The 13,178-nt window shown below is 43.8% G+C and overlaps 1 protein-coding gene across 2 annotated transcripts in view; it reads right to left on the reverse strand.

The window, feature by feature from the left end:
• The window catches only part of TEX10 (testis expressed 10), a 43,942-nt gene that overhangs the window by 1,081 nt on the left and 29,683 nt on the right, over window positions 1-13,178 (reverse strand). For both annotated transcript variants that reach the window (XM_065908405.1, XM_065908404.1), the window contains exons 12-14: window positions 7,538-7,618; window positions 5,648-5,829; window positions 340-550 (exon numbers count right to left, since the gene is read on the reverse strand). In XM_065908405.1, coding sequence (XP_065764477.1) covers window positions 340-550; window positions 5,648-5,829; window positions 7,538-7,618 — 474 coding nt within the window. The remainder of the gene's footprint in view (window positions 1-339; window positions 551-5,647; window positions 5,830-7,537; window positions 7,619-13,178) is intronic.

Here is a 13,178-nt window from a genome sequence, read left to right on the forward strand (position 1 = left end):
AGTTGCTACTGTTTCCATTTCTGCAGCTAGGAAAACAAGCGCAGATAGGTTTAAAAAAAAGGAAAGTTGCCAACTCACCACAATCAGCAGAATCAATCCAGGTAGGACTGACTCATGCCGGTACCTTTTCCAACTAAGCTGCCTGCCACCTTAATTTAGTTCGAGTATTTTAAGGCTTTTAGCACTGACTCTGGCATCAGTGACAGTTACCAGACGCCAGGGGAAGCCCTGAGAAACCACCACACGGGGCTTCCTCCCGGGGTCTGCCAAGGGGCAGGAGCCCGCCCCCCAGCGCCCGTGGACCTGTCCGCGCGGCAGGCGGCCCGCCCGGCTTCTCACCGTGATGTTCTTGATGATCTGCTGCACCAGGATGGCGTTGGTCAGCATGTGCGTCCGGAGCGGCGCGTGCTGCAGCAGCAGGCGGAGCAGCTGGCCCACGACGGGCAGCTCCTCGGGCCCAGCCCTGCTCACCCGCAGGCTCTGCAGCATCAGCCTGAGGACGCGCGGCAGGAGCGCCAGGACGGAGACACAGACCCCCCAGAGCCTGTCCCTGCAGAGCAAGGAGACACGTCAGCGGCGGACACAGGCGGGAGCGGTCGTCTGCACGCTTCCCGAGACCGAGCGGTGTCCTTGTGATGGAAACAGAGCGTTTTCTGATAAAACCCCACAGACCAGAGCTAGCTAAGAACTGAGCTTCATGAGAGCTAAGCAAGCAAATGCCGTGAAGCATTAGCTGCCGTCCCCTATGTGAGGGGTTTCAGAAAGCCCAGCAAGCAGCACTTTCCTGGGCAAGACATTCTTGAAGCCCAAGTGATCACATTTAACACAGAATTCACCAGAGAACAGAAAGACCTGTACGTACGTATTTTTCTCTACCAGTGAATAATCCTCAACCGCTGTACAATACCAAAGGTCAAAGGGGAAAGAATTTCCCACTGCCAAGAGAAAAGAACCTCATGAAACTCTAAGCCTCTGATCTGGATTCTGAGCCTCTTCAAGGTGCTAGAACAGGGCAAATTTGCAGAGAAATATGTACTCACAAGGAACCAAAAGGGATCTGAGAAAATAGCCAGTCAGGGAACTATCATGGGCCAGAGATAGTAAATCCAAATTTCAGTGAGCATCATTCTTTTGGTAACTTTATAGAACAGGAACAAAAATGTTTTTATGAGAGCGGTAAATGGTCTAACCACAGTCTAGAAAAGTGCAATTAAATGGAGGCAAAGCCCACTGGCTGCTAGAGGCTCTGATCTCAGTCTGTTACGGTTTCAAGAGTGCATGACCATCCCAGTCCCAAGACATTCTAAGAAAACCTGACTAGCTCTAGACACAAGCAGCGAACCTTTCACCATCGGACCTCCCTCCCAAGTCCACACACAGCAAACACATCAAAGGTGGGTACTGGGTCCATCCTAAGGCAACCAGACCCGCTTACTGGAGACTTTATTCAGCCTGTGGACTCAGGCACAGCCAGGTCAGGACAGCCGTGTGCACGAGGAGAAAGTCAGACTGAAAGACACAGTCAGTGATGAGGCCAAGGCACAGAGATGCTAGCTACTCAATCCAGCGGAGAAAAGGCTAGAGAAAGCCACTCTGGTGCCTGCTGGGTTTCCACTTCCTACCTGCACGATTCTTACCCTTGGGGGTTTTGTGGGGATTTTTTTTTTTTTTTAAAACAAGTCACTACTGTAATGATCCAATATATTCATTTTCTACTTGAACTTGAGTGAATTTCAAATAACTGTGGATCAAAACTTCTAAAAGGACTCATGGATTCTACATCGTACCAAATTAAGTATACTGAAGGGATGAGTAGTTTAGAATTTCACCTTCACACACCACAATTAAAGAAAACTGTCAGATCAAAAAGAAGATGACCTGGGGAACCACACACGATGGAAGCAATACCATTTGAAGAGTCATTCTTAGGTTTTTCTAAGAGTTGTCATGTACAAAAATAACTGTACTTAACTATAAAGTATTTAAAGGACAGAACCGGGACCAATGAAGTTGAGATTTTAGCTCAGCAGAGAACAGTGGTTCTAAACCACTCTGAAGGAACTGATGAAAGTCCAATATTTCATATATAACTTTCAGGAATTCCACTAACTGCAAACTTTGGATATATTTTTTGTCAGATAATACCAACCAATCCTCCACCCCCTAAACATGGAGAAATATGGATAATATACTTTAAAAAAAAAATACAGCCAAGCTCAAAAGCTAGAATGGTGAACTCTCTAGGTGCCAGAAACCGACAGAACTCCGACAGATACACAGCGGCGTGGAACTGGATGTGGGGTTTTAGGACTCGTTTTCAACAGCCAACAGCACTGGAAGACGAGGCTTCAGCCCCAGGTACAGAAGGTTGGGAGCTAGAACTGGGCTCCCTGCAGAGAGCTGGAAGCCAGGGAAAGGCAAATGGGAAACTGCCCCAGAGGGAGGTCTCCACAGACTCTCACAACAGATGAATTCAGAGAAAGTCATACAACCCAAACATGAGGTTGTTCCTTCATCCCCATGCGAGACAATTTCTAGAGCCTGACCTGCTCCCCAAAACAAGGGAGAATTCCCACACCAGGGAAACAACGAACAAAACAAACTGATAAGAAATTTAACACCACTGAATGAAGAATAAGCAAGAATGACAAAGAGCCAAGTAAAAACTCAAAACGGATCAAAGAGAAAACAACAGCTGACAAAAACTCAACAGAAGGGTTAAAGAATTAGCAAAATGGACGATGTTAAGAGGATAGAATCAGATGCTCCTTATGTTTAAAAGGAGTTTTTAGGAGAGAACAGAAACAGTGGGTGAGATAATAGAAATAAAAACAGTACTTCCCATACCTGAAAAAAAACCCACTGTCTTCAGATTAAAGGAGTGAATAAGTCTCAAGCAGAGTAAATAACAAAGCTGCACTAGGATATAACCTGACTTTCAAGACAACAAAGAGAAGAGAGTCAAAAACCAGAGAAAATAACAGACGACTGTCTACAAGGCCAGAGGGCTCAGCTGAACAGCAGGTCCTTCATTTATTCAGAGTCCAGGAAGCAGCACAGTTTCTTCAGAGTACCGTGGCCACAGTGTAGAATACCTCAATTGGTCCAGCCCAATTTTTTGGTTAGCACTTGTGGCATCTGGTCCCATCACTTCATGGAAAATAGATGGGGAAACAGTGGAAACAGTGTCAGACTTTATTTTTGGGTGCTCCAAAATCACTGCAGATGGTGATTGCAACCATGAAATTAAAAGACACTTACTCCTTGGAAGGAAAGTTATGACCAACCTAGATGGCATGTTGAAAGGCAGAGACATTACTTTGCCAACAAAGGTCCATCTGGTCAAGGCTATGGTTTTTCCAGTGGTCATGTATGGATGTAAGAGTTGGACTATGAAGAAAGTTAAGTGCCGAAAAATTGATGCTTTTGAACTGCTTTTGGAGAAGACTCTTGAGAGTCCCTTGGACTGCAAGGAGATTCAACCAGTCCATCCTAAAGGAGATCAGTCCTGGGTGTTCATTGGAAGGACTGATGCTGAAGCTGAAACTCCAGTACTTTGGCAAAGAGATGACTCACTGGGAAAGACCCCGATGCTGGGAGGAATTGGGGGCAGGAGGAGAAGGGGACGACAGAGGATGAGATGGCTGAATGGCATCACTGACTCGATGGACATGAGTTTGAGTCAACTCCGGGAGTTGGTGATGGACAGGGAGGCCTGGCATGCTGCTATTCATGGGGTCGCAAAGAGTCGGACACGACTGAGCAACTGAACTGAACTGTGAAATCAAAAGTTCCCAGTAGTTTGGCACTCACTATGTGTAATCTCACGATTACCGTGTGTAGGAGGGCAGGAGCCCCAAAGGTAAACTGAAGTGCCTGAGGCTCTGCCTGCCAACCCCTTCTTGTGCCGAAGTTACGTCATTCAGAGATGCATGTGGTCCAGGTAGTATCAAGACTCTCCAATACCCAGCACAAAACACTTTTAAAACAGAATTTTTAAACAGGCAAAATGTATTAAATACATTGAATTTTGTTCAGTCCAACCACATACAATCAAAGCAGGATGTTCTATAAGAAACTAAGATCACCGGAAACGTAAGTGTATCACAAGGGGCCTGTATTTCAAGTGACAGGAAATGACAAATAGCAAAATACCTATTTCATAAATGGGGATGCTCATTATAAAATCTTTATAACCCTGAGAAGTTCCTTGCTATTTACAAAGGCTTTTCCTGACCTATGAGACCTAAAGTTTGATAATGCGTAACAAAAGTACCACCGGATCTATTTATTTATATGTAAATTTTATAGGATACTAACAGTGAAATCTACCAAGTTTTAAATACACACAACACTTTGTGGGAAAAATCCCAACTAGTAAGTTATAGTACATTCATAAAACGGAATACTACAAAGCAAGGGTACCAGACCACAGCCAATCCTGCTTGCAGCCTGTATTTGTAAATAGTATTTTACTGGAACACAGCCACACCTATTCATTTATGTATCGTCTGATGCTGCTTTCACAGGATCGGGGGTGCTGAGTAGTTCTGACAAGACTTTATGGTTTGAAAAACCTAAAATATTCACCATCTGACTCTACATAGAAAGAAGTTTGCTGACTGCTGGTATAGAGAAATAAAATGAATTACATCCTTAAATCAACACGATGAACTCTCACAATGATGATGAAAATCAAGTCACAAAAAATACACTGATTCCTTTTATATCAAACTCTTAAAACATGCAAAACAAAAATGAATTGTTTATAAATGCACCTAAAACTTTTAAATAAAAAGGCAGCAAAGTGACTAACACAGAAGTGATCTCTGGAAGTGTAAAAGAGAAATGTAACTATGGGAAGGGCATGGATAGAGTGCATGCTGACGACGTTCTATTCCTAAACCAAATTAGGAATTTGGCTAAATGGATGTTCAGTTCATACTCTTTAAACTATTTAAATGTTTTATACAATCATATGTATGATATATTTCTATGATACTTAAGTTCAAAAAAGACTTGAAAGGCAAATGTCAAAATGTGACAGAATGACTTTTATTTTCTTATACATGCTCATCTCTTAAGACTGTTTAAAAACTTTCTTGCAATGAACTGTTAACAGCATACCGACAAGAAGAGAAGCATGACAACACTTTTTGAAAATGAAAGTGAAACCTTCCATACTGTCCTAGAAGCTTTAGTTTAAAAATTATATAGGAGCAAAAGTAATAATTAAAAACACCAGCATCTTAGAACAATTTCCTTACACCCACGAATTTAAAATTTGACTCTGGCTAGTTCTAATGAAGTCCAAACAAAATACAAAGGCTCGTATTAGTAAGTCCGTCCTTGTAAAATGTAGATTTTTTCTCTTGCCAGATCTATAGCAAAGTTAAGGAAAGTTCCCAAGAAACTCTATAATACCATTTAACTTTTCAAATTCGTAGCTTACAAGAAAAAACAAAAACTAGGACTGCTATACCACATCACAAACGGGACTCTCAGAAGAACAAAGCAGCGGGTAGCTAGGGATATACAAACTCTAAAAAAGAATTAGATTTTGGAAGTATCTTTTATGGATTGACTGATTGAAGGGAGTTGAACAAGTAGGAAAAAAATTAAAAGTGTAAGAGTGCAAAACTGTTACCTTTTTCTTAGATGTTCTGCTTCTCCTTTCTCTAAAGTAAGCAGAAAATAAAGCAGACTGTAGCAACAAGAAGCCAGGAAGGGCAGCAGGGCCTCACTCAGCACACACGTGTGATCCAGGAGCTTACAGACGACGCCTAAGACACAGCCGGCTGTGCTGTCGGGGATCACAGTCAGCCCGACCTGGGCAGAGAAAACCGAGGTTAGCGACCTCTTCACAACAGCCCTTCTCCCCAGCACAAAAACAAGTACCATCACCTGGACAGTTAACCTCCCATCACTACTACTGGCTCAGATGGTAAAGAATCTGCCTGCAATGTGGAAGACCAGGTTTAATCCCTGGTTTGGGAAGATCCCCTGGAGAAGGGAGTGGCAACAGACTCCAACATCCTTGCCGGAGAATCCCATGGACACAGGAGCCTGGCAGGCTACAGTCCACGGGGTCACACAGTCGGAGTGACTGAACGACTACACTCCTCCTCGTCCTGGTGGGAATCAGTATAACCTCAATACATGCTGTGCCACCCACCACCTCTTATGGTCCCGTTTTCCTCTGACAACTTAACTGCTACCCGAAATAACTCTGAAAATATTTAAGCTCAAGAAATACTATCAATCCAATCCCCCGCATCCCCTTCAAGACAGTCTCTTAAATTTTCTAAATGTTACAATTTCTACTGTTGGCCAGAAATATTATTTAAAAGGATTATTTTATGCATCCGAAGAAAATCTTGATACCAACAACCACATTTCTGAGTATTCAGACCGGAAAATGCTAAACTGGCACCACCCCCATTCCCAGGAAATTAAATGCACAAACCAGAGCTCATTTTACAGTTATCCTTCCCCTGCCCTTTGGTTTGTCCGGTCATTCAGACACAACCAAAGAAAAGCATCTGCACTGGAGTATGGGAACACTGTACCTACTCTTGACTGCCCACTGCCCCAGACGCGGACAGGGAGCATCATGGTGCACTAGCTCACGGACTCTACTGTATAAACAGGCACTAAGGTGGACTCTAACTTGTAACTGTAATAGTATACAGCATTAAAATCTCCGCAAGCAACTGTTGAGTAATCATAGTCTGCAGGCTCTTGAGGTCTTAACCTTTCTACCAGGCTGTGTGAAGAAAGTGACCAAGACTGATTGGAACGCTGATCTTGGAATAGTGAATGTAATCAAAGGAGGGCATACATTTGGGGATCTTTGGAGATACAGTGTATATGGACTGGAAGTCTGATAGCAGGAAGAAAAGCATACTGAGAATTCAAAGTGGGAGTCTTCCAGCTGGAGGGTATGCAGGTGCCTCAACAATCACCCGGACGCGTGGCAGCCCCTTGAGGAAACCCTCGGGGGCACTCCCTCGCACTGGAATACACCGTTATACTAAAAGCCAAAGGCCAAACTCTGAAGGCTGGAGGAAGTGAAAAGTAAACCCCAGGCATACCTAATGAGAATTCAGTACCAATGGGAACAAGAGACACCCAGAGGCCAAAAGCCAAGTCAGTTTCAGAGCTAAGCTCACCGTTTCCAGTGACCAGGCCTTAAGCCCTTCGCCACACTTCACCCCTTCTAGGTATGACACGAGGCACATGTTCATGAAAGCATTTCAAGTCAGAAAGACCCAAGGTATCATTTTAAGGTCTTTCATTGCTCATATGTAGAGTAAGGTCCTGGAAAAGCGGGGGATTTCCCTAAGGTCATAGAATTGATTAGCAACAGCCAGCAAACGAACCCAGATTTCTCAGTTCTCACCACAGATGAGAGGCCACGAAATTATTAAGCGTAGATTCCTGGACACTCTCTCTCTCCCTGATTATGGCAAACCAAATCTTAACCAGTGAATCTCTATGCTTTTTGTGTAACAAAAAAAATGCGAAGTGTATTTACCAAATGCTTGCTGATGGCAGTCTGCAGGACGTCGAAGCTCTGGCTGCGGACGGGGACGACCAGGAAGCTGTGACAGAGCGTCTGCGGGAGGGAGAGAGCCGGCGCCGCGTCAGGACGCCGGAGGGGAGAGAGCCGGCGCCGCGTCAGGACGCCGGAGGGGAGAGAGCCGGCGCCGCGTCAGGACGCCGGGAGGGAGAGAGCCGGCGCCGCGTCAGGACGCCGGAGGGGAGAGAGCCGGCCCCGCGTCAGGACGCCGGAGGGGAGAGAGCCGGCCCCGCGTCAGGACGCCGGAGGGGAGAGAGCCGGCGCCGCGTCAGGACGCCGGAGGCCAGAGGCAGGCCCGGGCGTTTTGTTTTAAACCCACTTGCTCCACATACTAGAAAGAAACTCAACAAAAAGTGACTCTAAAGATGGAAACATCAATCGATCCTCATACATATGGGCTGATTTTCTAAATAATTCATCTATTAAATACTTACTGAGCACTGTGGAGAAGGAAATGGCAACTCACTCTGGTACTGTTGCCTGGAGAATTCCACGGACAGAAGAGTCTGACAAGCTACTGAATATGGGGTCAGAGTCGGACACGGCTGAGTGACTGCCACACACGCTGAGCTCGTCTTACCAGGTGCCACGCGTAGGAGTGAAAGAATGGGAAACTTCGGTCTCAGCCCTCGGGGAGCTGACCATCTACCCAGGAGGAGCCTCCGTCCCAACAGGTCAGTGAGGCAAACAGAGCTGACACAAGCCTTCTCCCATTTGGTGGAAAAATACATCACTGAGAAAAACATGACCCAGAAAACAGAAACACCATCTACAAATTATGCTGCCGCTTATTTCCTAAAGGTAAAAGAACAGTCTATAAGGAAGAAAAATATGAATGAGATGCGAATCAAAATCTCTAGTATTTTTAATTTTCTAAGATCTCAAGAAAACAAGCAGCAGAATGACAGCATCAAGTCCTTCAGAGAATCCCAACCCGACTCCAGAAGCTGCTGGGAGTGCAGTACCAAAAATGAAGTGTGGCGAAAAATCCCATGGGGGGACAAAGATAAGGCTAGTGGAAAGAATATGACTCTAGGGAGAGAAAGAATAGTCAAGATAAATTTAAGAGTACTGTCAGTCCTCAAAAATCAGCAGTATCTGCATTACATCTCTACAAAACCTCTTGCAGAGTGATCCCACCCAGAGTTTTCACAGGGCAATTGTCTTCTCTTTTAATCCTGTAGGTAACAATGTAAACAGGATATTTTCAATGCCATCTCCCTACTTCAAAATGAGCACAGTGACTATTATCATTCATAGAAGGTAAACATATGTGAAAGGCCCATTCAATGATAAATGATCACTCAATCCCCTCCTTTTCCCTTCTCCCTCCCCTCCTCTCCTGAATGAGTCAGTTCTAAAGCTACTGCGTAAGGCCAAGCTAGACCTCAGCACTGGAGTCGATGGGAGTTATCTGTTAACAAATACCGGTGCTCTGTCCCCAGGAATTGGGAGTTCAAATGGGTAAGAAAGACGCCCACAGGGAAAAGGGTGGCAGCAAAAGGAGAGGACCACAGACCGAGGAAGTGACAGATTAAGTAAATGGAAGTCGGGTTTCTCACCATCAGAAAAAGCAGGTACAAGACGGAAAGGGGAAAACCAGAATGAACCCCATGGTGTTGAATTCCTGATTTCTGATCACTGATAAGATCTGCGAACAGCAACATCAAATAGCAATGAAGACACTTATAAGAGTCCAGAAGTGTTTCCTAAAATCTGTTCTCCACCTAAAGGAAAACTGGGCTTCTTAAAGAAATACCTGACTGCTGGGCTGGGACAGGGAAAATACAACATGAATCTGAAACAATTCGTGATACAATAAAGGTAGTACAGCTAACCCTTGAACAACATGGGGAGGGGATTGGAGGCACAGACCCTCCATGCAGTTGAAAATCTGCACGTAACTTCACAGTGGGCCCTCCACCTCTAAGGCTGTCCTATCTGCAGATTCAGCCACGGGTCCATGGAGCAATGTAGTACTGAGACACAACTGCATGTAAGTGGGCCTGCAGAGTTCAAACCTGTGCTGCTCAAGGTCAACAGCACTCAGAGAAATATGAGGACATGTCAAAGGAACAAAGACGTTTGCTTCCAGGAGGTGACCATGGCAAACATGAATATCAAAATCAATAAAGATGGTAAGGAATTTTATCCCACTGGAAAATATAAGAAACCATACTAATAAAAATAAATGAATAAAAGAGAAGACCAAAAAGAAATGACATTTACACTGTTTCAAAACTCAAAATATTACTAAAGGGGAAAAAATAGAGTGGAGAAAATGACCAGATACCACTTACTCAAGTGGGCAAAGTGAACACTTAATGGAACAAATCCAAACCCTGCACCATCTGACAAGTTGCAATCAGAAACCCACAGCATCACTTGTGTCATATTCCTGCCACATCTGTATAACCTGATTTAACCATGCGGAAATAAACCTGAACTGAGAAATTTTACAAAGTAACTGTCCTGCAAAAAAGATGCTTACTCCTTGGAAGAAAAGTGATAACCAACCTACACAGCATATTAAAAAGCAGAGACATTACTTTGCCAACAAAGGTCCATCTAGTCAAGGCTATGGTTTTTCCAGTAGTCATGTATGGATGTGAGAGCTGGACTATAAAAAAAGCTGAGCGCCGAAGAATTGATGCTTTTGAACTGTGGTGTTGGAGAAGACTCTTGAGAGTCCCTTGGACTGCAAGATCCAACCAGTCCATCCTGAAGGAAATCAGTCCTGAATGTTCACTGGAAGGACTGATGCTGAAGCTGAAACTCCAATACTTTGGCCACCTGATGTGAAGAGCTGATCATCTGAAAAGACCCTGATGCTGGGAAAGATTGAGGGCAGGAGGAGAAGGGAATGGCAGAGGATGAGATGGTTGGATGGCATCACTGACTCAATGGACGTGAGTTTGAGTCAACTCCGGGAGTTTGTGATGGACAGGGAGGCCTGGTGTGCTGCGATTCATGGGGCCACAAAGAGTTGGACACAACTGAGTGACTGAACTGAACTGATTCTTCAAATATGTCAGGGTCAATGAGTGACACTGCTTTATCAGCAAAGTTTATGTACTATTCTAAATCCTTTGTTGTCATTTCAACAATCTTCACAACATCTTTACCAGGAGTAAATTCATTTACTCATTCTTTGCTCATTCATTAGAAGCAACTCTTCATCCATTCAAAGTTTTATCATGAGATATCTGCAATTCAGTCACATCTTCAAGCTCCATTTCTAATTCTAGTTCTCTTGCTATTTCCACATTTGCAGTTACTTCCTCCACTGAAGTCTTGAACTCCTCATGAAGGTTGTAATCAACTTCTTCCAAACTCATGTTGATATCGATATTCTGACCTCTCACCATGAATCACAAATGATCTAAATGGCATCTACAAGGTGAACTCTTTTCCAGAAAGTTTCCAATTTATTTCGCTCACATCCATCATAAGAATCTCTAATTATGGCAGCTATAGCTTTAGAAAATGTATTTCTTAAATAATAAAACTTGAAGATCTAAATGACTCCTTGATCCTTGGACTGCAGAATGGATCCTGTGCTAGCAAGCAGTTTTTTTCAACTGACAGTGGGCTTAAAATAATCAGTAAACCATAGTATACTGTCATCCAGGCTTTTTCCTTTATAGGGCACAGGCAGAGTAGACTTAGCATGACTCTTAAGGGTCCTAGAATTTTCAGAATGGTAAATGAGCACCGGCTTCAACTTAAAGTCACCAACTGCATCAGCCCCTAACAAGAGTCGACCTGTCCTCTGAAGCTTTGAAACCAGGCACTCACTTCTCTCTAGCTAAGACAAGTCCTAGATGGCATTATCTTCCAGTATAAAGCTGTTTTGTCTATACTGAAAGTCTGTTTTATTTAGTGTAGCCACTATTTCAGTAGTTGTCTTAGCTGGATCTTCGGGATAATTTGCTGAGACTTACCCATCAGCTATTTCACCTTACAGGTTCATGTCACGGAGATGGCTTCTTCCCTCAAGCCTCATGAAACAGTCTCTGCTACCTTCAAACTCTTCTGCAGCTTCCTCACCTCTCCCAGCCTTCAGAGAATTGAAGAGACTTTTGAGAGTTTTAAGGCTTCCCTTGTAGCTCAGTCGGTAAATCTGCCTGCAATGCGGGAGACCCGGGTTCAATCCCTGGGTCAGGAAGATCCCCTGGAGAAGGAAATGCCAGCCACTCCCAGTACTCTTGCCCGGAGAATCCCACAGACAGAGGAGGCTGACAGGCCACAGTCCATGGGGTTGCAGAGAGTCGGACGTGAATTAACGACTAAATCATCATCAGGGTTTGCTCAAGATTTGGCTTTGGCTTAAGGGTCATTCAAACTTTTTCCGCGTCATCAATAAGGTTGTTTCACTTTCTTATTATTCCTGTGTTCACGAAATAGCCCTTTTACTTTCAAGAACTTTCCTTTTGCACTCACAACTTGACTAACCAGCACAGAGTTCTAGTTGTCAGCCTATCTTGGCTGTCAACACACTTTCCTCACTAAGCTCATAATCATTTCTAGCTTTTGGTTTCAAGTAAGAGATACGCAACTCTTCCTTTCACTTGAACACCTGGTGCCTCAGACGGTAAGGAATCTGACTGCAATGCAGTAGGCTGGGGTTTGATCCCTGGGTCAGGAGGATCCCCCAGAGAGGGAAATGGCAACCCACTCCAGTATTCTTACCTGGAGAACTCCATGGACAGAGCAGCCTGGCGAGCTACAGTCCAGGGGTCACAAAGAGTTGGATACAACTGAGTGACAAACACACATACACTCAGAGGCCACTGCAGGGTTATTAGCTGCCCTAATTTCAATACTGCTGAGTCTCAGGGAATAGGGAGACCTGAGGAGAAGGAGAGAGATAGGGAATGGCTGGCTGGTGGGGCAGTCAGAACACACATATTTTACTAAGATCACTGCACTATCTCCTGTGGGCACGGTTCATGGTTACAATTAATTACAAACTCCGAAACAATGACAACAGTATTATCAAAAGTCACCGATCACAGCTCACTCTAAGAAATAACAATGAAAAAGTGTGAAATACTGCGAGAATCACCAAACTGACACAGAGACCCAGAGTGTGCAAATGCTACTGGAAAGATGACGGACACCCTCAGTGCAGGGCTGCCGCAGAACTTCAGTTTCCAAAAACTGAATTTGCAGGTACAATAAAACACGGTCTACTTGTATGCTAAAGTATCGACAATGGGCATTTTGTCAAACAGTTTAAGAAAAGAGAAGTTCTTTGTACTGCAATTGTAATTTTTCTCCAAGTCTGAGATTGTTTCAAAACAAAAGTAAACAAAAATACAAACAGAGACACACAAACATACATATATACAGGGAGTCTTCACTTTTGCAACTAGTGTTAACTGAAATTTGCGTACATCAGAATCCTGACTTCATAAGTGCACAACTCCAGAACAGGCTTGGCAGTTTGCTACAGTGTGGAAATTGAGAGTTTTTAAAAAATATAAAACTTTAAAAAAACATTTTGTACACTTAATTTTTACATTGAAGTATTTTCTACCTAATTTTATATAGAAATGTCACACACATAATACTGTTAATAAAATCAGAGGTT

The sequence above is a fragment of the Muntiacus reevesi genome, chromosome 17 (genome assembly GCF_963930625.1).
Source record: "Muntiacus reevesi chromosome 17, mMunRee1.1, whole genome shotgun sequence".
Taxonomy (NCBI): Eukaryota; Metazoa; Chordata; class Mammalia; order Artiodactyla; family Cervidae; genus Muntiacus; species Muntiacus reevesi.